This window comes from Dermacentor andersoni, chromosome 11 (assembly GCF_023375885.2).
Source record: "Dermacentor andersoni chromosome 11, qqDerAnde1_hic_scaffold, whole genome shotgun sequence".
NCBI classification, from domain to species: Eukaryota; Metazoa; Arthropoda; class Arachnida; order Ixodida; family Ixodidae; genus Dermacentor; species Dermacentor andersoni.
Genome location: NC_092824.1, coordinates 18,071,684 through 18,095,033, shown reverse-complemented (window position 1 = coordinate 18,095,033; position 23,350 = coordinate 18,071,684). Strand labels below are relative to the sequence as shown.

Below are 23,350 nucleotides of genomic sequence, written 5' to 3'. Positions count from 1 at the left end.
TGCTTCTTTTAACGCAACCATTCGGTCTTATAGGCCAGAGGTCGCGGAGCAAGCAGCTATTGCGCTCGCCCTGGTTGACAGGCGCAGGCCTTTTGTATATAGTGATTCAAAGTCGGCCGTTAGGGCCTTCGAGAAGGGCTCGGTGGCTAAGGTTGCTTTTAAAATTATGCAGACATGTGAGATCTCTCAGCACTACTTATGTTGGTTCCCTGCTCACATTGGTATGATCGAGGGAGCCCCTCCGAGTCTCAATGAGTCCGCTCATGAGGCAGCGTGAGATCTTACCCTCCGCTCTGCCCCGCGCAACGGCGTGGCGGTACTCCCCGAGAACAGAGACTCCCCTTCCACATACAATGAAATCACGAAGTATTGCCTTCTTAATCGCAGGGTTTACAGTTTGCCACATCCTAAACTAAACAGGGCTCAGGCACTTACATTACGCTTACTGCAGACTGTTACTTATCCTTGCCCACGGAGACTGAACATGTTTTATCCGGAGACGTATACAGAGCCTTATTGCCAAGACTGTAGTGCTTTAGCCACGCTCGAACACATGCTCTGGTCTTGCGAAAGAATTGAAGACTCGGCGATCAAGGATGCGTCCAAGTGGGAGGCTGCACTTCGCAGCCCGTACCAGGATGAACAATTCTGGGCTGTCCAGCAGGCTCACGACGTGGCCGTGAGGCTTGGCCTTCCGGTCCCGACGTGGGAGCGGCCCGCTTAGTGGTTGATCATCACTTGCAGGACCAAATAAAGTTTTCCTTCCTTCCTGGACACCAAAGCGGCAACTGGGACATCAAAGCTAGAACCCGGACTGGTCCGTGGGTTGGGGCTCGCCGAGGCCTGCTCGTGACAGGGGAATCGGCTGTCCGCTATCGCGGACAGCCAATTTTTTATGCGAACACCCCCTGGCACGCTTCGGCCTGAGCGGCCTCAACCCACGGGCCGCCCTGCTTCCAGCTTTGATTCCCCCGCTACCGCTTGGGTGCCCCGGAGATCCGACGCCGCCTGCTTTAATATAACCTCAAGTACTCTCCTGAGGCTCCGTTTGCCAGGGACTTGTGCCCTCCCGGAGCAGTGCTTGTAAAGAAATCCGACGTATCGTCGCGATGAAAATAGCGATCCGCGACTTGTACAACACCAGTCAGAACCTTGCCCCTTCAGACACAGCGATCACCAAATCCGTGCCCATTGCCTCACCGCGCGGGCAGCCAGCGGCGGAGCGTAAACAAATTCGACAGCACTCCACAATGCCGGCATGTCCATGGGACAAACGCTGTTAAGAATGGCGAGCTGCAATGCAGGATTGCCACCCAATTACGACTGGGGAACAAGACGCGCATCCCCCACTCTCCGTCGCTTCATCTAGGATGCGTTCGTTGAAGCGGGCTTTGTGCTGAAAACCGCCGCCATCCCCTAGCCCCATCGCCGTTGTGACGGAATGAGTTCGGCGAACGAACTATTGTGTCCAAACTCCCCAGCGCGGACCTGATCTGCTACGCGCGAGCGAGCTGCCGCGGGAAAGCCGTTTTTTGGTGCTTCCCACACGCCGAAGAGGACGCAGGACAACGAGTTACTCAGAATGGCTCTGAGCTTCCCGGAACGGCGCCCCTCTGACGTCGGCGCCGGACATCGGAATGTGTGTGCCTTTGTGTGCGTAAACTGTTCTGCGGGGCGGCGGCGAATTTACAATGAGTAAACGAACGCTCGCGTCACCTTGTATCGCGGGAGGTGGCTAGTTTTGCGATGACGAAACGAACATTCGCCGCCTTGTATCGCCGGCGGACCGAGTGTTTAAAAACGGCTGTTGTGCGGATGCTCGACACACTTTCTCTTGAGCAGTCATGTTGGACTGACACTCTTTTTCTTAAGCAGTCATGTTAGACTGATATAAATACTGTAAATAAACCCATTTTCCTCGTTCTCGATGAGAAGCAGTTCTTCCCTTCATCAACGTCCTCAGCGTGGATAAGTTGGACGACGGCATGGGCCACCTACCTTCGAATTCATGCCGGACTCCAATCTTGACAACGGATCACGAGCGACGGGATTGAGCCCCCAATCCTGACAACGCATACAACACACGCTAACCTCCTCCGTAGTGCCTAGGCAGAAGAGCAAAGGCCCCCAGATTTTCTCTCTCGCTCCCGCTCTTACTCGCGCCGCGAGAAACGCCACGCCCCGCTGTACCTACTAGTAGTTGTAAAAATGCACCCCAGAGCTTTGCTCGACGGAAGACGGCGCGCTTGCTCCCCGCTTTCCGCCCTTGCGTGCGCTAGATTGAGCCGCGATCTCCGGCTCACCCTCGCACATACAGCAGACGGCGCGCGGCGACGATTTTATCGCCCTTGGGCTTTATACTGAACCTCACGGCGACGCCTCAAATGCGCTTGGAGTGTCCATCCAATTGCTAGCCCAATAATATGTCGCCACCAGCGTCGCGAATTCCAGCTGCGCCTTGACCACGCGTCGGCGTATGTTACGGCCCTCGCGGCAGCGCCAACAGTGCGTAGTTGTACGGCAAGCGACGCTCGAGCGCGCGCAATGGCCGATAATAGCCCGCGCCAGGCGTCCAGTGTCCGTGTTGCAGCCGTCACGCGCTTGCACCCCCCCCCCCCCCCCCCCGCCGTCCCTCTCGCCTCACTGCATCTCTTGACCTTTCCTGCGGTTTCCCGTTCGTCCCGTCGACATGGCCGCCGCGCGCGCTCCGACGATTGGAGCGCTATATTTACGCTCCGGTGATGTTCGAGCTGCCGTCCGATGCGCATTTGGCGCCCACACTTCGCGCGTACTCTTTCCAGCCCTGCCCGCTGCTTCTCTTTCCTTTGTTTCTCGCTCGCCGCGATTTGTTTATTAACGTCTGCGCGTTGTCGCGCGTCGAGATTGTCTGTATCGCTTCGGGCTTGAAAATGGCCGTCTCGCCTGGCATCGACCCTGATGACGCAGTGGTCGCGTGACGCTCGATCCCGACGCTCGTGACGACAGCGTACCGCGGCACGGCCTTGCGGGGAGCGCGCGCCGGCGTACGTTGCCGCAAGGCTTGCGAGCACGTGATTTAGTTTCGGCAGGAACCCTCGGTAAAGTTTGTCGAGCAGTATTTGTGAAGGGATGCCTATTGAGTTGTGTCTTCAGCAGGCAAACTTCGCTCGCCCGACCCTCTCTCAGTACATTCCTCCTCTCACAGCTGCCTCAACCCTGTTGTTCCTTTACACGGGATGGGCCCAGTTTTCATTACACCCTCTCTGGGATTGGCCCACAGTTTACTGTCACATTGTCGCGGTTTAGTTGGCGAAAAGTGGACTAAGCAGACAAGCCATAACCCGAACAGAAGGGCAAAGAAAGCATTACTTTCATAAAGGATCGTGATCTGTTTAGTGCAACAACTAGACAAAGACAAAAGAGAAGAGACAGTTACAAGGACTGTCTATCAACTGAAGCTTTAAGGCAAACACATGACCGATAAATACAACGCGGATAGCGCCAAAGCGAGGAAAATTAAATAAAACCAACACCTTGTAAAACAGCATCACATACGTCGTGTGTGATTAAACCTAATTTAAGAAGTTAAATTCATTCTGTGTTATAGTGATGGAGAGCTGGCTTATGCATTTGTGTGCATGCTTACTTATGGATGTGAAAAGCTATAGCTATCTTGTGCGTACTCTGCTCTCTCTACCTCATGACGATAGCGTTACTAAGCGAAAAGCGGTACGCAACCACAAATGCAACCGTGGGTAGTTAGAGGAGAGCTGGGTGTGCTCTCGAATCCCCCCAATAAATTCACAATTTTTTTTTTAATGTAGCCATGAACGTTTCTATGTCATTCTGATTACAAAAATACTGTAGCGACCACCGACGCTGCAACACGGAGACGCGCCAAGGTTGGTGCTCTCAGCTGGCGGCTTGGTGCCAACTACAAAAGACGAGGAAAATAAAGATAGACAGTGCGTGTTTGATACGCATGCAGAGAACAAACAGCTCTGTTCTAGAAGACTGCTATGCTGGGACCTCATGTCCTTGCGCTGCTTCGCTGGGACCTCTCGGTTCCCTACAGTGGTGATTCCTACTTAAGAGGTGATCGACTGCAGCAACCTGCCATCCTCAGGCAACCTTCCCCCTAATGCTACCATGCACCCACAGGATATCGCAGCTCTCCAGCCGTGCCTGCCCATGTTCTGGCACAAGAATCTGCAGGTTTGGTTCGCCCAGGTTGAAGCCATCTTCAATCTGCACCACATCACTTTCGAGACTTCTCGGTTTCGCCACTTACTTTGCAAGCTGTCTTCTGAGGTGGCTTAGGAGGTGGCGGACATCATGCCTACACCTTTGGGCGATACCCCATACTAGCAATAAGCAGATCATAAGAAGCCAACAAACATTGACACCAAAGGCAACATAGGGGAAATTACTTGTGCTTAATAAATGAAATAAGGAAACGATAAACTAATGCAAAAAAAGTGGATGAAAAAACAACTTGCCGCAGGTGGGAACCGAACCCACAACCTTCGCATTTCGCATGCGATGCTCTACCAATTGAGCTACAGTGGTGCCGTTTCCCCATCCACTTTCTTGGGTATTTATGTGCCCTAGTAGAACCCTGGGAGTGTTAGCCAGCGCCATCACTCACAGACCTTGGCGGCGGACGTGGAACATCCTTTTTGCCGCAGGCGTCACGAGGATGCGATCTTTCTGGGTGAAGGCAACTGGTCAATAAATCCACACATGCTACCTGAAGGCATCAATGTTGCCGGATTCGAGACCCTCGTTATGTAATAAACGATAAGAAAGAGGGTTAACCGAGGGGCCCGATTTTTATGCCGCTGCTTGGAGCAAGTAGGACAATCTCTTTCTATTTTGCCTAATTACATGATTGTTATTAATTAATTATGAAATATTATGTTCAGAACAAAAGTGTCAATAAAATATTCTAGACAATCTTAACAAATTTCTGATCCAGCTTTCTGTTGCTCAATACATGCTACATAAGTTTTTTTCCAAGCCTGAAAGAAGCCCGCTAAAGCCTGCAAGAAGGCTGGCACAACTAGTTGCATGTCACTTTTCTGTGTTTATTTTATTTTATTTTATTTTATTTTCTGTGCTCAAGTGTTTTGCTTCTCCTGCTTGGGTCCTCTTTCGGGCCTGCAGCACAGTATAAACAATAAACAATGCGTGGTAGTGGATCTCACAGATGTGGCTCCCTTGCTGTTGTTTGCGCAGGAGGACAGCTCATGTCGCAAGGCGAGCAGGAACTGGCCACCAAGATGCTCCAGATCCAGTCCAAGAGGTTCTACCTCGACGTCAAACAGAACCGCAGGGGTCGCTTTATCAAGGTGGCCGAGGTGCAGCAGGTATGCACACATAGGGCATGTAGATTGTGTCCAGCAGTGTTTGACCAATTGATTCATTACCAAGCCTGTCATCATCATCATCAGCCTGCCTATGCCCACTGCAGGGCCAAAGGCCTCTCCCATACTTCTCTGCCCCAGTCATGTGCTAATTGTGGCCATGTTGTCCCTGCAAACTTCTTAATCTCATCTGTCCACCTAACTTTCTGTCGCCCCCTGCTACGTTCCCTTCTCTTGGAACCCAGTCCGTAACCCTTAATGACCATCGGTTATCTTCCCTCCTCATTACATGTCCTGCCCATGCCCATTTCTTTTTCTTGATTTCAACTAAGATGTCATTAACTTGCGTTTGTTCCCTCACCCAATCTGCTCTCTTCCTTAACGTTACACCCACCATTCTTCTTTCCATAGCTCGCTGCGTCGTCCTCAATTTAAGTAGAGCCCTTTTCGTAAGCCTCCAGGTTTCTGCCCCGTAGGTGAGTACTGCTAAGGCACAGCTGTTATACACTTTTCTCTTGAGGGATGATGGCAACCTGCTGCTCATGATCTGAGAATGCCTGCCAAATGCACCCCAGCCCATTCTTATTCTTCTGGTTATTTCCGTCTCATGATCCGGATCCGCGGTCCCTACCTGGCCTAAGTAGATGTATTCCCTTACCATTTCCAGTGCCTCGCTACCTATCGTAAACTGCTGTTCTCTTCCGAGACTGTTAAACATTACTTTAGTTTTCTGCAGATTAAATTTTAGACCCACTCTTCTGCTTTGCCTCTCCAGGTCAGTGAGCATGCATTGCATTTGGTCCCCTGAGTTACTAAGCAAGGCAATATCATCAGCGAATTGCAAGTTACTAAGGTATTCTCATCAACTCTTATCCCCAATTCTTCCCAATCCAGGTCTCTGAATACCTCCTGTAAATACGCTGTAAATAGCATTGGAGAGATCGTATCTCCCTGCCTAACGCCTTTCTTTATTGGGATTTTATTGCTTTCTTTATGGAGGACTACGGTGGCTGTGGAGCCGCTATAGATATCGTTCAGTATTTTTACATACGGGTCGTCTATACCCTGATTCCGTAATGCCTCCATGACTGCTGAGGTTTCGACTGAATCAAACGCTTTCTCGTAATCAATGAAAGCTATATATAAAGGTTGGTTATATTCCGCACATTTCTCTATCACCTGATTGATAGTGTGAATATGGTCTATTGTTGAGTAGCCATTACGGAATCCTGCCTGGTCCTTTTGTTGAGGGAAGTCTAAGGTATTCCTGATTCTATTTGCGATTACCTTAGTAAATACTTTGTAGGCAACGGACAGTAAGCTGATTGGTCTATAATTTTTCAAGTCGTTGGCGTCCCCATTCTTATGGAATAGGATTATGTTAGCGTTCTTCCTATATTCCGGTACACTGGAGGTCATGAGGCATTGCGTATACAGGGTGGCCAGCTTTTTTAGAACAATTTGCCCACCATCCTTTAACAAATCCGCTGTTACCTGATCCTTCCCAGCTGCCTTCCCCCTTTGCATAGCTCCCAAGGCTTTCTTTACTTCTTCCGGCGTTACTTGTGGGATTTCAAATTGCTCTAGACTATTCTCTCTTCCATTATCGTCATGGGTGCCACTGGTTCTGTATAAATCTCTATAGAACTCCTAAGCCACTTGAACTATCTCATCCATATTAGTAATGATATTGCCGGCTTTGTCTCTTAACGCATACACCTGATTCTTGCCTATTCCTAGTTTCTTCTTCACTGCTTTTAGGTTTCCTCTGTTCCTGAGAGCATGTTCAATTCTATCCATATTATACTTCCTTATGTCAACTATCTTACGCTTGTTGTTTAACTTGGAAAGTTCTGCCAGTTCTACTCTAGCTGTAAGGTTAGAGGCTTTTATACATTGGCATTTCTTAATGAGATCTTTCGTCTCCTGCAATAGCTTACTGGTATCCTGTCTAACGAAGTTGCCACCGACTTATATTGCCCGCTCCTTAATGATGCCCATAAGATTGTCGTTCATTGCTTCAATACTAAGGACCTCCTCCTGAGTTAAAGCCGAATACCTGTTCTGTAGCTTGATCCGGAATTCGTCTGTTTTCCCTCTTATCGCTAACTCATTGATCGGCTTCTTATGTACCAGTTTCTTCCGTTCCCTCCTCAAGTCTAGGCTAATTCGAGTTCTTACCATCTTATGGTCACTGCAGCGCACCTTGCCGAGCACGTCCACATCTTGTATGATGCCTGGGTTAGCGCAGAGTATAAAGTCTATTTCATTTCTAGTCTCGCCATTCGGGCTGCTCCATGTCCGCTTTCGGCTGTCTCGCTTGTGGAAGAAGGTATTCATTATTCGCAAATAATTCCGTTCTGCAAACTCTACTAATAACTCTCCCCTTCTATTCCTAGTGCCTATGCCATATTCCCCCGCTGCCTTGTCTCCAGCCTGCTTCTTGCCTACCTTGGCATTGAAGTCTCCCATCAGTGTAGCGTGTTTTGTTTTGACTTGACCCATCGCCGATTCCACGTCTTCATAGAAGCTTTCGACTTGCTGGTCATCATGACTGGATGTAGGCGCGTAAACCTGTACAACCTTAAATTTGTACCTCTTATTAAGTTTCGCAACAAGACCTGCCACCCTCTCGTTAATGCTATAGAATTCTTGTATGTTACCAGCTATATCCTTATTAATCACGAATCCGACGCCTAGTTCTCTTCTCTCCACTAAGCCCCATTAGCACAGGACTTGTTCACTTTTTTTTAGCACTGTATGTGCTTCATTTGTCCTCCCAACCTCACTGACCTCTATTATATCCCATTTAATGCCCGCTAATTCCTCCAATGGCACTGCTAGACTCGCCTCACTAGATAGCATTCTAGCGTTAAACATTGCCAGGCTCAGATTCCAATGGTGGCCTATACGGATCCAGAGATTCTTAGCACCCTCTGCTGCGTCGCAGGTCTGACCGCCGCTGTGGTCAGTTGCTTCGCAGCTGCCTGTACCCAGCTTTAAATGTGCACTTATAGGGAGTAAATATTGAAACCTGCTTTGTGGAAATCAGCAATGCAGAGAGAGTTTCATAAAAAGAAGTATTGTCACCCACACAAGAGTAACACAAAGCTATAAAGACCCTCTAAGTTTACCGGGTCAGACTCATCCTTGAAATCAAACAGCGCGAAACATATTAATGGTTTTGACAGCAGGCCATCTGTTTTCCTTCATTAATTTGATTTCAACTACGTTAACGCACCAGCTCGCCTAACTTGCCATTTTGATCAAGCTATACTCGTTTCTTATGCTGGTATGAGAAAACAATTGTGCATTTTGTGTGCATCTGCCCACATTAAATTACCGGAGAGGCAGGTCATGTGTACTACTTTAATGTCCAACCACAAGGAACAAGTTTCAACAAAATTTTGTTGTCAGCGCAGCCAGCTTTTTTTATGCTTTGCTAGCCACTTTGGGCATTAGTGCTGTGATCTGGCATTTGCTGAGTTAGGTGTCAAGCGAACGTTGCCCCCAGTGTCGCATTGTTTTTGACCATGTTGGCTGACACTGAAAATCTGTTGGAAAGTTGTTTTTTGGTAGAGGCTTTACAGACAGAACAGCCAGACACTGTCAGAGCAAAAAGTACTACGACAGTTGTCACAACAATTGTACATATGTGCTAAGGCAGCCAAACAGCTATTTCGCTTCCTGCACTCTAGACAGTGACATGTGCCAGCTCAGAATTTTGTCTGCTGATTTTCGTTTCATTACTCTTCTTTCTCCCTTCCTGCATCTTTGAATCCCTTTTTCCTTTCTCCCCGTGCAGGGTAGCAGACAAAATTTATTTCCTGCCTAACCTCCCTGCTTTTCCTTTCTCTCTCTCTCTCTCTCTCTCTCTCTCTCTCACATACCATGTTTCCAGTCTGGAAGCCCACATAGGGCCCAGCCTGAGTTTCCTTTGTAGCTTTGTGCTACTCGCCGATGAATAACAATTTTCCCTTTCAGGGAGTGAAATATTCAAGTTGAGAGAAAACTTTAGCATTGGGGCCATGCGAAATTCCATCACTAGACAATCATCATTAGAGTTCTCAACTAAATTTGTTACATTTTAAGAAGAATCCTGAAATCCTACCTACTGTTGAAGGCAGAATATTAGTCATTGAGGGTTTTGTAGGTTTTACAAAAATTTCTGGGAAATGGGTAAGGCTAAATAAAAGAAGTGCGAATCACAAAGTACAAACCCACAACTCTACACCAAACATACATGTCACAGTTCTGTAAACTTAATCTGTTTAGAGCATCTAAAATGAACAAATGAACAAAATTTACAGCTTGTGTTAAATTGTTATGTTTACAAGGGATTTACAAAAGTCTTACTGTAAAGGGGTTTATTAGTCACCAGCGTATGGCCGAACTGTCAGAACAGGGCACAGACCCTCAGCATGAGTGGCGTTACCTGAGAAATGCACTGGGGAGATTGACCCACTAGAAAGCACTGGAGAGGATGGCCCACTATAATGTTCCTATTCTTCGCTACAATTACCCCCGGGAACGAAAAGGGAGTTGTCCGGCGACCTAACAGCTCCGCACTATGAGTGTATCACAGTATTGCTTGAGGCGCTCGATGTTGACAATGTCTCGTCCACGACGCGCATGTCCTAAGACAGTTCAGCGGGTTCGATCACTTAGTTGACAGGACATGTATGTTTGACAATACGGTAGTGCCATTCATACTTCATTTCATTTCATTTATTATCACTTTGAGGGCCCGAAGGCATTACACAGGGGGGGGGGGGCAAAACAAACACAGTAAGAGTGGTTACGTACAAAACAACAACAACAAAAAAAGAAACATTGCTGATTTTGTATGACTTTAAACAATCAAAGAAAAATTTCGAATTTAAAGAAGTAACACTGCAATACATTCGCAAAAAGAAAAAAAAAAAAACTAGGTGGAAGGGTTGACAAGGGTAGACTATTCCGAGCGGTTTATGATGGGTTCATGAACGATGTACACTGGGAACAGAAGGTTATTCAAAGTGGTTTGTTAGGTATACAAGAAATCTTTTGTGGTCAGTAGAGGTAACAAAGTTGCCAGGGGGTGCATTCCAATGAACGATTGCATCAGGAAAGAAGGAAGTGGTCATGGCAGATGAGCGGCCGCGTAAACATGCTATGGCAGAGCTGTCACTTATGCGAGAGGAAGTTCGCAATGGTGGTTTAAGAAGGTGGTGCCTTGAGTGTGGATTGTAAAAAAAGGAGTGCATCAAACAAAGACATGATATGATGCGGCGTGACTTCAGTGTTGGCAGACCTATTGTTTGCTTTAAAGAAGTGACGCTAGTGTACCGTGAATAATGTGAAGTGATGAAGCGGGTGGCTCGGTTTTGAACGGATTCCAATGATGCGGCTAGGTAACCTTGAGATGCATGCCAGACAGCGGAAGCAAATTCGAGTTGTGGATGGACATATGTCACATACGCCAACTTCTTTACTTCTGGGGATGCCTTCTTTAAATTTCTTAATAGATACCCGAGTGAGCGCGCAGCTTTGTGGCATATTGTTTCGATATGTGTTATCCAAGAGAGTGATGACGTCAAAATAAGACCCAGGTACTTGTAAGATGAAGTGGTGCTGATGTTGACAGAGCTAATGTGATAAGTGGACTGAAAAGGACTGCGCTTTCAAGTAAAAGACATCGATTTGCATTTCGATAAGTTGAGAGGCATGTGCCATTTTTCTCACCATGACGAGATGGCATCGAGGACACGCTGCAGGCAAAGAACATTGTCAGAGGAATTAACAGTGTTGTAAACTACGCAGTCATCTGTGAAAAGTTATAGTTTACAATGTATGCTAGTAGGCAAGTCGTTCACATAGATTAGAAATAATAAAGGGGACAGACAGGTGCTCTGAGAGACGCCTGAAGTCACATCGGTAAGAGATGAGCGGTGATTGTTTGTGGAAGTGTATTGTGTGTGCCCAGATAGGAATTGTTCAATCCATCTGAGTAAGTTATTGCAGATTCAAAGTCCAGATAGTTTTTGCAGTAAGTGCTTGTGAGGCACCTTGTCAAAAGCTTTTGAATAATCTAAAAAACGGCGTCAATCTGCAAGTTCCTGTCCATTATAAGCAGAATGTCGTGCGTGAACACTTGGGCAGTTGTTTTGAAGAGAGACCAGATGCAGGGGAAGGAACCGAGAGCCACATCAGAGGTAGGAAAGTGGGCGCAGAAGTGTTGTCACTGTGAGTACTCTTCTGGCGCTTTGGGTCATTGCTGGTAAAGGCTCGTGTGACATCGCGGCACTCTTCAGCATGTCTTGCCGTGGCAGAGATAGGCGCACATTCAGACCATTCATTCAGAATTGTGTCGATGGTATATGACAGGTGCTGACTGTACAATAAGAAAAAGGGTGAAAAGCCGGTGGTGCTCTGAGTAGCAGTGTTGTACGCAAAGGTTACGAAGGGCAGAATGGCGTCCCAATTTGTGTGGTCGGAGGCGACCTACATTGCAAACATGTTGCCAAGCATACAGTTGAAGCATTCTGTAAAGCCATTGGTTTGAGGATGGTATGCCATAGTTGTGCGATGAACAATGTGGCACTCTTTAACAGTGGCTTCAACTACTTCAAACAGGAAGACGCGTCCACGATCACTGAGCAGTTCCTGAAATGTTCCATGACGCAGGATGAATTTCCAAAGCAGAAAGGGTGGCAACACTGCACACTGGAGCTGCCGTAAGGGTGGCAGTTTTGGCGTATCGCGTAAGGTGGTCAACTGCCACAATGGCCCAGCGGTTTCCAGCCAATGTTGGGGGAAGGGGCCCATACAAATCGAAGCCGATGGTCCCAAATGGTCGGGTAGGGTAAGGTAAAGGTTGCAGAAAGGCTGGCGAGAGGTGGGGTGAAGATGTCTGGTGCTGGCAATCGGGGCAAGAGCAAATAAACTTCTGAACGCAGTTGTACATCCCTCACCAGTAGTACCACTATCGAAGGGGCTGGTGAGTTTGAAAACTCCAGAGTGTGCACAGTGTGGATCGACATGGAAAGCTGTGCAAAACGCCATGGCGGTTGTCGCAGTCGCGGGTTTGCAGTACCGCCTCGCCGTGGCCGCATCAATATTCACCACGCAACCCGAAGTAGGAGAATAAACGGCCATTGCTTTGGCCTACGCGGCTACCAATGCACACTGCATCATCAGCGATTCAAAAACGGCCATGCGTAACTACACAAGAGGACTAACAGCACCCCAAGCACAGAAGATTCTCTCTGGCACTCCTCCCTCAAGGCAACGCCGCGTGCAGATCATCTGGGCCCCTGGTCACTCGGGTCTGGCTGGAAACGAAGCCGCCCACGGTGCCGCCCACGGTGCCGCCCACGGTGCCGCCCGAGCTCTCGCATGTCGGGTGCATCATCCTTCTCCTGCGTCTTCCGATCCCGACCAGCCCTCTGTTCTGCATCGCGGTCATGCGCGGGACCGAATGGTCACATTCAGAGAAATTCTCCTACACTACCGCAGAGAGCGGTTACGCTACCCCCCAGCACACAAAACACTGAATAAATCTCAATCCACCATTTGGCGACTCCTTCATACACGAACTTTTCCGAACCCCGTGCTTTACAACCGCATTTACCCCAATGCATACTCCCCACTCTGCAAAGGGTGCGAGGCCTGTGCTGACCTCGATCATATTATCTGGCAATGCCCCAAAGCCTCACCCACCAACACCTCCCGCACTAACACACGCATCATAACTACGGCCGAGCAGTGCGAGACATTGCTGCTCAGCTTGGACCCAGAGGAGCAGCTCTGGGCCGTCCGGATGGCCGAAGACACCGCCGGAAAGCAAGGACTGGCCGCCGTTTGAGGAAGGGGGATATTGGGGGTTAGTCTCCCGACCCCCGCCACCCCTGAACCCCATCAAGGACATACTAAAGTTTTATCTCTCTCTCTGTGCAAATTTCAGAATGCAGACTACAAGGCACTACTAGCAACCACTGGTGCCCATTGTGGCTATAATTGCATCAGTGAAGCAGATTGTCACGATTGGTAAAATAAAATGGTGAACTTGACGGTGCAATGTGCGAGTTGTTGGTTGTGCTGATGACCCACAAAGAAAGTCTATAGGGGAGGCAGTCCAATGGTCCTTGCACTGCTCAGAAGCAATGGTGGTAAGGTCAAGCGAAGAAACGGCCAACAGGGATAGTGAGCAGCAGGCATCGTCGGGCAAGGGAGAGCACGAGAGGATGTCGGCGCCAGAATGCTGGGGTGGGGTCCTTTGCAGTACAGCTTGCGGATATAGTCCTGCAGACGAATTGCTCGTCAAACTTCAGGGATCTTTCAAGGATGACAACCAGCGGAGTGCATGGTGGTCCGTGACTACATCAAATGGACGGCCATACAAATAAGGCTGGAACTTAGTAAGTGCCCAGATGATGGCCAGACATTCTTTTTCTGTCACAGTGTAATTGATCTCAGCGTTCATAAGCGTACAACTTGCGTAGGCCACAACATATTCAGGAAACCCTTGTTTGTGCTGGGCAAGAACAGCGCCGATGCCAGCGCCGTGCACTTCAGCGCCGTGCACTTCGGTAGGAGCTCTCCGGTCGTAATGGTGCAAAAGTGACGGAGACGTTAGTGACTGACAGGGTTTTGTGAAGGCCTCATCGCATCGGATGACCACAAAGTGAGGGACCCGTTGCTTCTAAGTAGCTTCGTCAGGGGAGATATGATGGCGGCAAAATTATGATGAAGCGTCTGAAGCAAGAGCACCGACCTATGAAACTATGCAATTCTTTGATAGACGTTCGCTTAGTGAATGCGGCGACGGCTCAAGGTTTGGCTGGATCGGGGAGAATTCCTTCCTTGGATACAATGTAACCTAGAATTGTCATCTGCCGAGCTGCAAATCTGCACCTCTTGAGGTTTAATTGTAGGCCAGTGTTTGTTAAGCATGTCAAAACTAGAGCAACTGTAGATGCGTGGGGAAAGCAGGAGCAAAAACAACAATGTCGTCAGGATAGCACAAGCACGTGTGCTACTTAAAACCGCGTAAAACTGTCCATTATGTGCTCGAAAGTCGCCGGCGCATTACGAAAACCAAAAAGCATTACGTTAAATTCGTATAGGTCGTCAGGTGCGACAACAATGTGGAGGACGCTTAAGCCTTGCCTTTAAGAGTGGAACGCAATAGCGTTCAAAGATTCCTGACTGCTTCTCATGCTTCCTGGCAACTGCAGCGTATGTCAGTGTAATTTTTACTGAGAAATGCTGGCGGCAAGCACTATGCACGAAGGCGGGCTTTCTGGTAGAAATGCGGCCTCTTGCGTGAGACCTGATGCGGCGGAGGCAAGCGCCATCGGGAGGTGTTGCAAGGAACTGTGCATGCCTCTCCGTGGCCTCCAAGATTTGTGCGTGCCGGCGCGCGCAAATGGCGCACGCCTTGGGCAGTTTATGAATAGTAGAAACGCTGAGAAAGGGCTTGAGTTTTCCTGTAACAGAATTATGCTTTTTCGTATATTTGAATTACAATCCGACGCTATCATGTCTGTAGGTTGTGTGTAAGTCATACTTTACGATTTTTCTACGTATTTCAGCTTGAGAAATTCAATTAGTTCAGCAACTTCCTTGCGCCACATGTAGGGCCTGAGTATTCGTTGTTCGAGATTCTTTTTTGCCAAAATGACAGCCGACGCCGGACACGGGTCCCTTAATGTGAATGGAACTTCGGGGCGAACTTGCATTCCGGAAGGTATTTTGAGGAGGGCACGGCCAACGGCTCCGGCAGTGATGGGAAATGTGACCGATTCGGCCGCAGCAGAAACAGATCAGTCTGTCGTCAGGTGTACGCCAGTCCGATGGATTCCTGGTAATGTAGGGATAACGGACACTGTGAGGTGGACTGCGATATGACCGAGGCATAGGAGCAGGGTGAGTGTCAGGGCGACTCAAGGAGCAGGCGCTGGGAAGTCCCATATTAGCGGTTTCCTGGCGAACCACGGACTGGATCAGCAATATCGTCTCAGCAGTGTTGTTCCAAGACGTCTGTTGAGGGGAGGCAGGAAACGCTGCTTCGAGTTCGCGGCGTACAATTTGGGTCACATTTTCACTTGGTGGTGGCAAGCTAGATTGGTCGGTGGGGTCGGTACAGGAAGAGGTCGCTGCAGTATTTAGAAGCCGTGTAAACTTATTGTATACACAGCGATTCTTCGCCTGCTCGAAACGGCGACATTCCTTGACGATGGCGTCGACAGTCGGTAAGCTTCTAAAGACCAGAAGGTTGAATGCGTCGTCCGCAATGCCTTTGATAATGTGTCCAACCTTGTCCGCCTCTGGCATGGACGTGTCCGTTTTATGACAGAGGGCTAGGACGTCCTAAATGTAGGAGACATACGACTGGGTAGCAGTTTGGGCACTCGTGGCGAGTTGTTGCTTGGCGGCTAGTTGTCGACCGGTCGGATTGCCAAAAATGCCCGACAGCTTCTCTTAAACAAGTCCCAGCTGGTTAGTTCTTCTTCATTTGTGTAAAACCACGTATGCGGTGTTCCGTCGAGGTAGAACGCGACATTGGCCAGCATTGTGGTTGTATCCCACCTGCTCATCTTGCTGACGCGCTCATACATCTTCAACCATTCTTCTACGTCAACACCTTCGAGGCCGGTGAACTTGCCGGGGTCTTGTGGCTGAGGTATAGCAACGTACTGGGTATGCGTAGTCGGCATTGTAGCTGCAGACGCGGTGCCTTCCATTGGAAGCATGGTCCCAGGCTGGGTGTGACGTCCGCTGCAAAGCTCCGTGGTGAAGTCGCGTACCCCGCGCCTCCACCAAAATGTCACGGGTATAAACTATTTATACGATGTATTTACACAATGTGTATATGTACAGCAGCACAGAACCCCGAGAGGCTGTTGCCACTTTGTTGTCTTTACCGTCGACAACTTTGTCCTCTTTTCCACCGTAACAATATGTTAAAACCTGTCTTCAACCATTCGGTGTCTGCCATGGTTACTTGCCAATAACTGAGTGCAGATTAAGCGATTAAAAGCATTCTGCACCTTGCAGATTGTCAGTCATGTCTATTCACAGGAGAGGATAGACATCCTTGCAAGTGTTGTTGAGGCACATCTTGTTGAGGCACGGGTAGTCCACACAGAACCGCACAGAATCATCTTTCTTCATAACAAGGATGACAGGAAATGCCCATGGACTGTTGGAAGATCGTATCATCTCGTGGTGAAGCATGTCGTCGACTTGTTTGTTGATTACACTATGTTTTGCAGGAGATACACAGTACAGACGTTGCCACAATTGCAGTTGCGAGCCAATGTCAATTCGATGTGTAACAGTTGATGTCCGGCCCAGGGAAGGTTGCCTTACATCGAAAGAAGAACGAAATTCTAAGTGGCACAAATGCCGAGAACGCTGGACCGGTGTAAGGTCATTGGCAATAGAAGTACCGAACACATCACTGTGTGATAGGTGACACCTAGAAACAGCACTGTGCACACTGGAACTAGCACAGTAATTGTCATGGGCACATCCAGAACTTGCACGTCTTCGATCGCTTCTACATTGCCGAGACGTTCCCGTCGGAGTAGCATCACAGGGTATTGGAATGGCTTGCAAACGAAGATGGTGCTGTAGCCCTGTGTGATGCCCACTATTGCAAAAGGTAGCAGCAGATCTTTCTGAGTAAGAAAGCGGTCAGATGGAGATGATAGTGCAACAGCGTCTTAGATCCCACTGCAGTACATGGGCACAACCATTGACTCATTCGGAGGAACTTGGGTATTGGCTTGAACAAGTAGTTTCCTCAGAAGCAAAGAATTGTCAGTGAGCGGCAAATCTAACAGCGGCGAGTGCTCTATTTCAGCTTCTGTGCAATAGATGATGGCATTGTGGTGCGAGAGAAAATCCCTGCCGAGGATAATGTCACGAGAGCACGAGGAAAGGATGACGAGTTCTATGGCGTATGGAACGCAGGCAATGACAACACGAGCAGTGCAAGCCACTGAGGGGTAAATATGCAGAGCAGTGCTTGTGCGGAGAGACAGCCGAGAAAGGGGTGTCGTGTTTTTTCGAAGTAAGCGGCAAAGCTTGGTGTCTTTAACACATATGGCGGCTCATATGTCCACGAGTACACATGTGTAAACACCATCAACAAAAACTTCGATTACGTTCGAGGAACTGTGTTGAGGACTTTCACATTTTGACGATGTCACAGCCCTTGACGATGTCACAGCCCTTGACGATGTCACAGCCCTTGGACTGCAATGATTAGTGCCGGGATACGGCGCGAGGTCGCATCGGCGTGGAGACAGTGAATGCCGGGTAGTTAGCACAAGGCGCAATGTCGGTGACATAGCTGAAGTGTGGTCGTCATATGGATGGTTGGACTGGCTTGTCACGGGTGGCTCAGCGCTAGGTGGCTGCGCACAATTACAAAAACATGTGATGTGGTAGGCGTAGCCGCACGTAAGGCATACTGGCCTGTTGTCGGGAATACGCCACCGGCTCGCTGGGGCAGGTCTCATCCATGTCACAGCACGTGTTGTATGGGGCAGCTGCTGATACGATTGCATGGTGGGCTGCAGTCCGGGCCTAGCCACGATGTTGGCATAACGCAGAGGCATACTGGGAGAGAGTGGTTGGGTCCTCGCAACGAGTTCAGCGTAGGTGAGTGGTGCAGCCGCGGAGACCTGTTGGGGCGGTGCAATGACTTCAGTGTAGCTTAGTGGTGTAGCCACAGGAAGATGTTGGTGCTGGTCTGGCATGACTTTGGCGATTTCCTTCCTGATCGCGCGACGGAGCGGAGGTGTAAAATTCGATGCAGGCTGTTATATATGTGGCGGCTGAGCGAAGGCCATCATGGAGAGCTGGCATACAACTTCCTCCCGAACGAATGCTTTCATTTTTGCAAATAGTGCTGACTGGTCGGGAATGGTAGCCAAACCAGTTATGTGTTCATCGCATGATGAAGGGCGACGTGTCAACAAGCACTGCTTGCGTAGCTCCCCGTAGCTTTGGCATAACTTGACGATGTCAGTCATGGACTGAGGATTCTTTGCAAGTAGCATGTTGAAAGCATCGTCCTCTATCCCTTTCATGACATGTCAGATTTTGTAGGGCTTATTAGGTTTGTAGGACAATCTCACCACTGGCATCCAGTTGTAAGGGTTGTAGTCGGACATGAACAATGTGGTAGCTGGCCCATGCCGTCGTCCAACTCACCCACGCTTGGGACGTAGTTGTAGGGAGGAACTTGCTCTCTTCGAGAACTAGGTGTACAGGATTTAATTACAATATTCACATTAAAAGAGGAGATATGTTTCAACATTCTAGCATGACTCCCAAATGGAGCATGCAAGACGAAGCACATAGCACACGAGCTCCAAGCACCAAGCACCCCACTTGTTGAGCACACAGCTGCTTAAAAACACTCTGTCCTTCCTAGATCCCTAGGGGAGGGAAAGCTGCTGTCCAACCTTCGTTCAATTAGACCGTCCGCAGTCGTTGGAGCGTAGTCGACCCGCCTTTGAGGGGGAGGGCTCACACACTCACATACGCACTTTGGATTCCCAGAATCCACCGAGTTGAGCGGGTCCTCGTAGCCAGGTTGTCACGCTTGACCCCAGCCGGTGCCTCTTAATTCCAGAGCTGACTTCTCTGGTAGCCGCCACGAGTGTCAGCAGACTGTGACAAATCCTGGGGCCTGAGGAAAACCGCACCGCAAAACACACTTTTCCGAGAAGCTCTCTTGCTGCAAATATACCATGAAGGCGATGGCGAATCAACCAACAATACTCGGTCCGCCGAATGGCTAGCCTGGCCGACGCTGCTGGGCTGTATGAGGAGGTGCATGGTTAATTAACTTTGCCGTGGTCTCCAGTTTTCCGAAGGAACTGCATGGTCAGTTATCATTGCCGGCGTCGCCGGTTCTCTGAAGGACGCCACCACCGCAGAACGATCAAAACTACTGCAGCTGGCCAGGAAAGGTTCTGCAGGTTAGCTCCCCTGCAGGCCGATCGTAACAGGGTCTTACTTCGTTTCGTCGACTCTCTTACGGATGTCCAAAACAATTCAGTGTAGCTGATAAATGATTCACCTGGCTGCTGTTCACGTTCTCGCAAATGTGATTTTGTATGCAGCTTGTACACAGCATGGTGACCATACACAGCCAGTAAAGAGGCCTTGAACGAGGACCACGTCGGAAAATCAGTCTCGTGCTTGCTGTACCAGCGATCAGCTACACCCGCGAGTTAGAAGAGCACGTTGCTCAGTTTTGCGGGATCATCCCATTTGTTGTGGGTGCTTACTCTCTCGTATGTCGTCAACCACTCCTTCATGTGGGTGTGGTCCACGCCCCTGAAGATGGCAGGGTCCCTGTAGCGAGGCCCACTAGAGCACATGACTGACTGAGGAAGCAGTTGCCGGGAAGGAGTAGGAGGCGTTTGCTGGGATGTCTTCAGACATGGTTGAGCATAAGGTACGGGATAGAATTTCCAGGATTGACATTGTAGCCCGAAGCACTCTCCACCACTTGTAAATGTTTGGGACCAACCGTCAGAGCAAGGCGTGGACTCTCAGTGCAAGTGGCGTTCCCTGAGCAAAGCGCCGGGGAGGATGGCCCACTAGAGCGCTCCTCGTTTTTGCTACATTATGAACAAATTGATAGTATATTTCAGAGTGGCGCATAATACACCAATTTTTGGTACACCAAGTCAGAAATGGTCCTAGAGGGTCAGAAATGGTCCATTGCTTAAAGGAAACCAAAAATATTAAGTCAAGTTAAAGTGGTAGATTAGTGCTAGAAAATATCCATGGTGACAATATTATTGTGAACGGAGCTTTAGTAATCGAGAAATTTAGTAGATCCAAGACACGATTAGAGACTCCCCTGGAACATTCAAGTACTAGCCTGATGATGAAGGCACTCCTTATTATAATTGGCACTAGTACTCAACCACTCCTAACAAAAGTATAATTGTATTGAATTATAATATGAAAGAAAATGCTATTTGTGTAATTCTTTCTTACTTTTAGAGAAAAGAGCCCATTGACATTGCTCTTGATAATGACGGAGGCAGTCGAGAGGTTTCGTTTTCTTCACTCCGTGCTGCCCGTGCTTTCGCATTTCAATAGTTTTGAAATTGCATAGTGCTGTGCTCATTTTGCTGGCTCTCAAAACTCACACAAACTGCAAGTAGCAGAGAATGCCATGTCCATGGGATGTCGCGGGATTCCCAAATGGTTTATGCCACTTGACCAGGAGCAGCTACAGCGGCAAATCTAATGCTCTGTCTTGGCTTGGTTTCTCCATGGCTTTGCATTTGTGTTGTGCAGAAAACTGTAGCACCGTCTGTTGGGCATTGTCTTACTCACCGACAGCAGTAAATGGCGATGATGGCGTATGCACCGCCACCACTTCCCGCTTAGGGCGGCTGATTTGAATTGTGCTAAATGTATGCGGACCTTTCAGATGCAATTTTCTCCTAAACTAAGTCTTTTCTTGGCATGAAACAAGCACTGCGAGCAGGGCTTAAAGCCTTCCTTCTGTGGAGGTGGGTCATTCACAGGGCGGCGACCATATAGCGAATATATACCCACACACGCTCGTGTGTGTGTGCGCGCGTGCATATCCGGCCGTGAAACAGATCAAAGAACAGAAGCGCTTAGAGAAAATAACAGGGTGTTACTGATGTTCCGGCTGGGGACCGCCCTTCGCTCCAGCCACATCAACCAATTAATCGTGATTAAATCCTTAATGGAAAAATTGGAGAGCTAAGAGTTGGCCCGCACGAGGCACCACTGGTAATGAATTCACCTCCAGCGCCTGTCGAATGGGTGCCGCAGTGCTACGGTAGACCTGCCGAGGAGGGGCCTAGCCCCTCCTTAAAGAATGAAGGGGGTAGAGCCAGGTTCCATGCCCTCCCTCCCTCCCTCTGTCTTTAAGCACTGGCTGTGAGGTGCTGAAATGGTATTTTAACAGTCCACGGCGAATGAGTATCTGCCTTTAGTGTCCCTCTAACATCAGTGGTATGCGTGCACTGTTAGAAATAAATGTTGCAGGTATAGAGGGCAATTATAATGCTTGTTTCTATGAACCATTTTCAGTTTCAGCAGCCTGAAAAGATTTGTGTCATGATGTCAAGGTGCACTGGTTTGCTGTCCTCTCCCTGCAATTACTGTGGCTTTCACATGTCGGCACAGTAAACACGTACAGCACTCTTATTTCTTTATGGGCAGCATCGTCACACACAGCCTTATTGCTACGCAAGATTGGCGAATTTTTCTCTGGGCCATGACGTCACAATAATGTTAACGACACCATCTTGAGAACAACTTTATTCTCAAATTAAGATGTAAATGTTTCCCCACATTTGTACTTGTTGAATGTACTTCTGTTTCTTGAGACAAGCTTGTGTTAAGAGTTTCTGCATCTTACGGAAATATGTGTTGGTACATTTTTAACCCTTTGAGCATCATATTTTTTAACCCTTTCCATCAGTTTTCAGCCTCCTGGTCATGTGTGCCACCTTGCAATGACCAGCATTGGTCAGTCACGCCAAGTGCATCTATTGTGGCACCCATTTTGTTTGCACCTTGCTAATCACTCTCATGCTAAGCTGGTAGTAGCCTTGTTTTCATCTTTTGTATGTTCCTTACACTGTGTGTTTTCTTGGATTTGTTGCAGGTGGGGGTAGTGGGTAGGAAAAGTCGTCTTCTTCTCGCCATGTCGACAGCAGCTGAGTTCAGGGACCACCTGACATCCTTCAGTGAACTGTATGCCTCTTTGGGTGAGTTTGGGTCGCAGTCTTCAAACCTCCCTGCTTTTTATAAGCATCATTTTTCTTGAAATACACCAAGGAAGGTGCAGGAGTTAAAGGTGTAGTACTGCCTGACAGAGAGACCTCTGATCTAGAACTTGAAGTGATGCCCCAATAAATAGGAGACAGCACGATAGCCATGTCTCACAATTGTACGGTTGATGACTGTACTTGTAGCTACAGCCATCTCCAAGTTCTATAATTGATTTAGAAGCCACAAGTCACCCGATAAAGAGTGTCCTTCCTAGTTGGTGGTTTTGCAAAAGGGTTGAAAATTGAGCTTGTTAGTACATTTTGAAACTTATTTGGAGGAGCGCTAAACAATGGGGGGGGGGGGGGGCAAGGAATGACAACACAAGGACTCATCGCTGCACTTGGCACTATTATGCAGAAAGTGTTACGTTTCAAATACATAGTGAGCAGTTTGCAGCTTGATGCAGTCATGTGTCTCTTTGTCTCTCATAATTTTCCCTTGTACTAGAACTTAGCAAAAGACCTGCAGTGCCGTTTAAGATAACTGGTCCATTGACTTCGGTGTAAACTCTTTAAACAGTACCTCAAGGCACCTTGAAAATTGGTTTTGTTTATAAGGAGTTTCATTTATTGTGAGACAAAGGTAAAGAGTACACATAGTTCTTTTTTATAGGAGAAACTACTTTATTGCATAGAAAAAGTAAATTGTGTAGCACAGACACATTGTATAGCATAAAAAAATAAAATAAGCAGGAAGTTAGTTAGCCATTGACTTTACAGCAAGTGCCATTTTCATGATGACACTACTCTCAAATTCATTTATGACTTTCAGCTTTGTCTCTAGAATGAGTGCATTGTACGGGTGTCTTGGTCCTATCATCGGAAATGCTCGGGAAGCTCGCCGGCCAGCGACACTAGAGCTAACCTCGAGCACGACTTCAGCACAAACAATGAAAGATCAACCACGGTCAACAGAAAAAAATGTGTAGAACCGCCGCTTACTGCAATCTTAAAAATTCATATCACGATCCGACTGAAATAGCCTGTTTAGTTTTGTTTATGTTGGTGCTCACAGTTCCGTTTATCTGAAGGTCGCAAAAACAATGGTACCGTTTAACAAATATTTTTTAGCATTGCATGAATATGAAACCAACCAACCGCGAGGATGGTGTTCCGTTTAAGCGGCCATTCCATTTATAGGATTTTCATTTATCGAGATTCCACTGT

The 23,350-nt window shown here is 48.3% G+C and overlaps 1 protein-coding gene across 2 annotated transcripts in view; it reads left to right on the top strand.

The window, feature by feature from the left end:
- Positions 1–23,350, top strand: part of Pur-alpha (Purine-rich binding protein-alpha) — a 291,757-nt gene that overhangs the window by 213,732 nt on the left and 54,675 nt on the right. For both annotated transcript variants that reach the window (XM_050167097.3, XM_050167098.3), the window contains 2 exons: positions 5,218–5,348; positions 22,018–22,120. In XM_050167097.3, the coding sequence (XP_050023054.1) occupies positions 5,218–5,348; positions 22,018–22,120 (234 nt within the window). The remainder of the gene's footprint in view (positions 1–5,217; positions 5,349–22,017; positions 22,121–23,350) is intronic.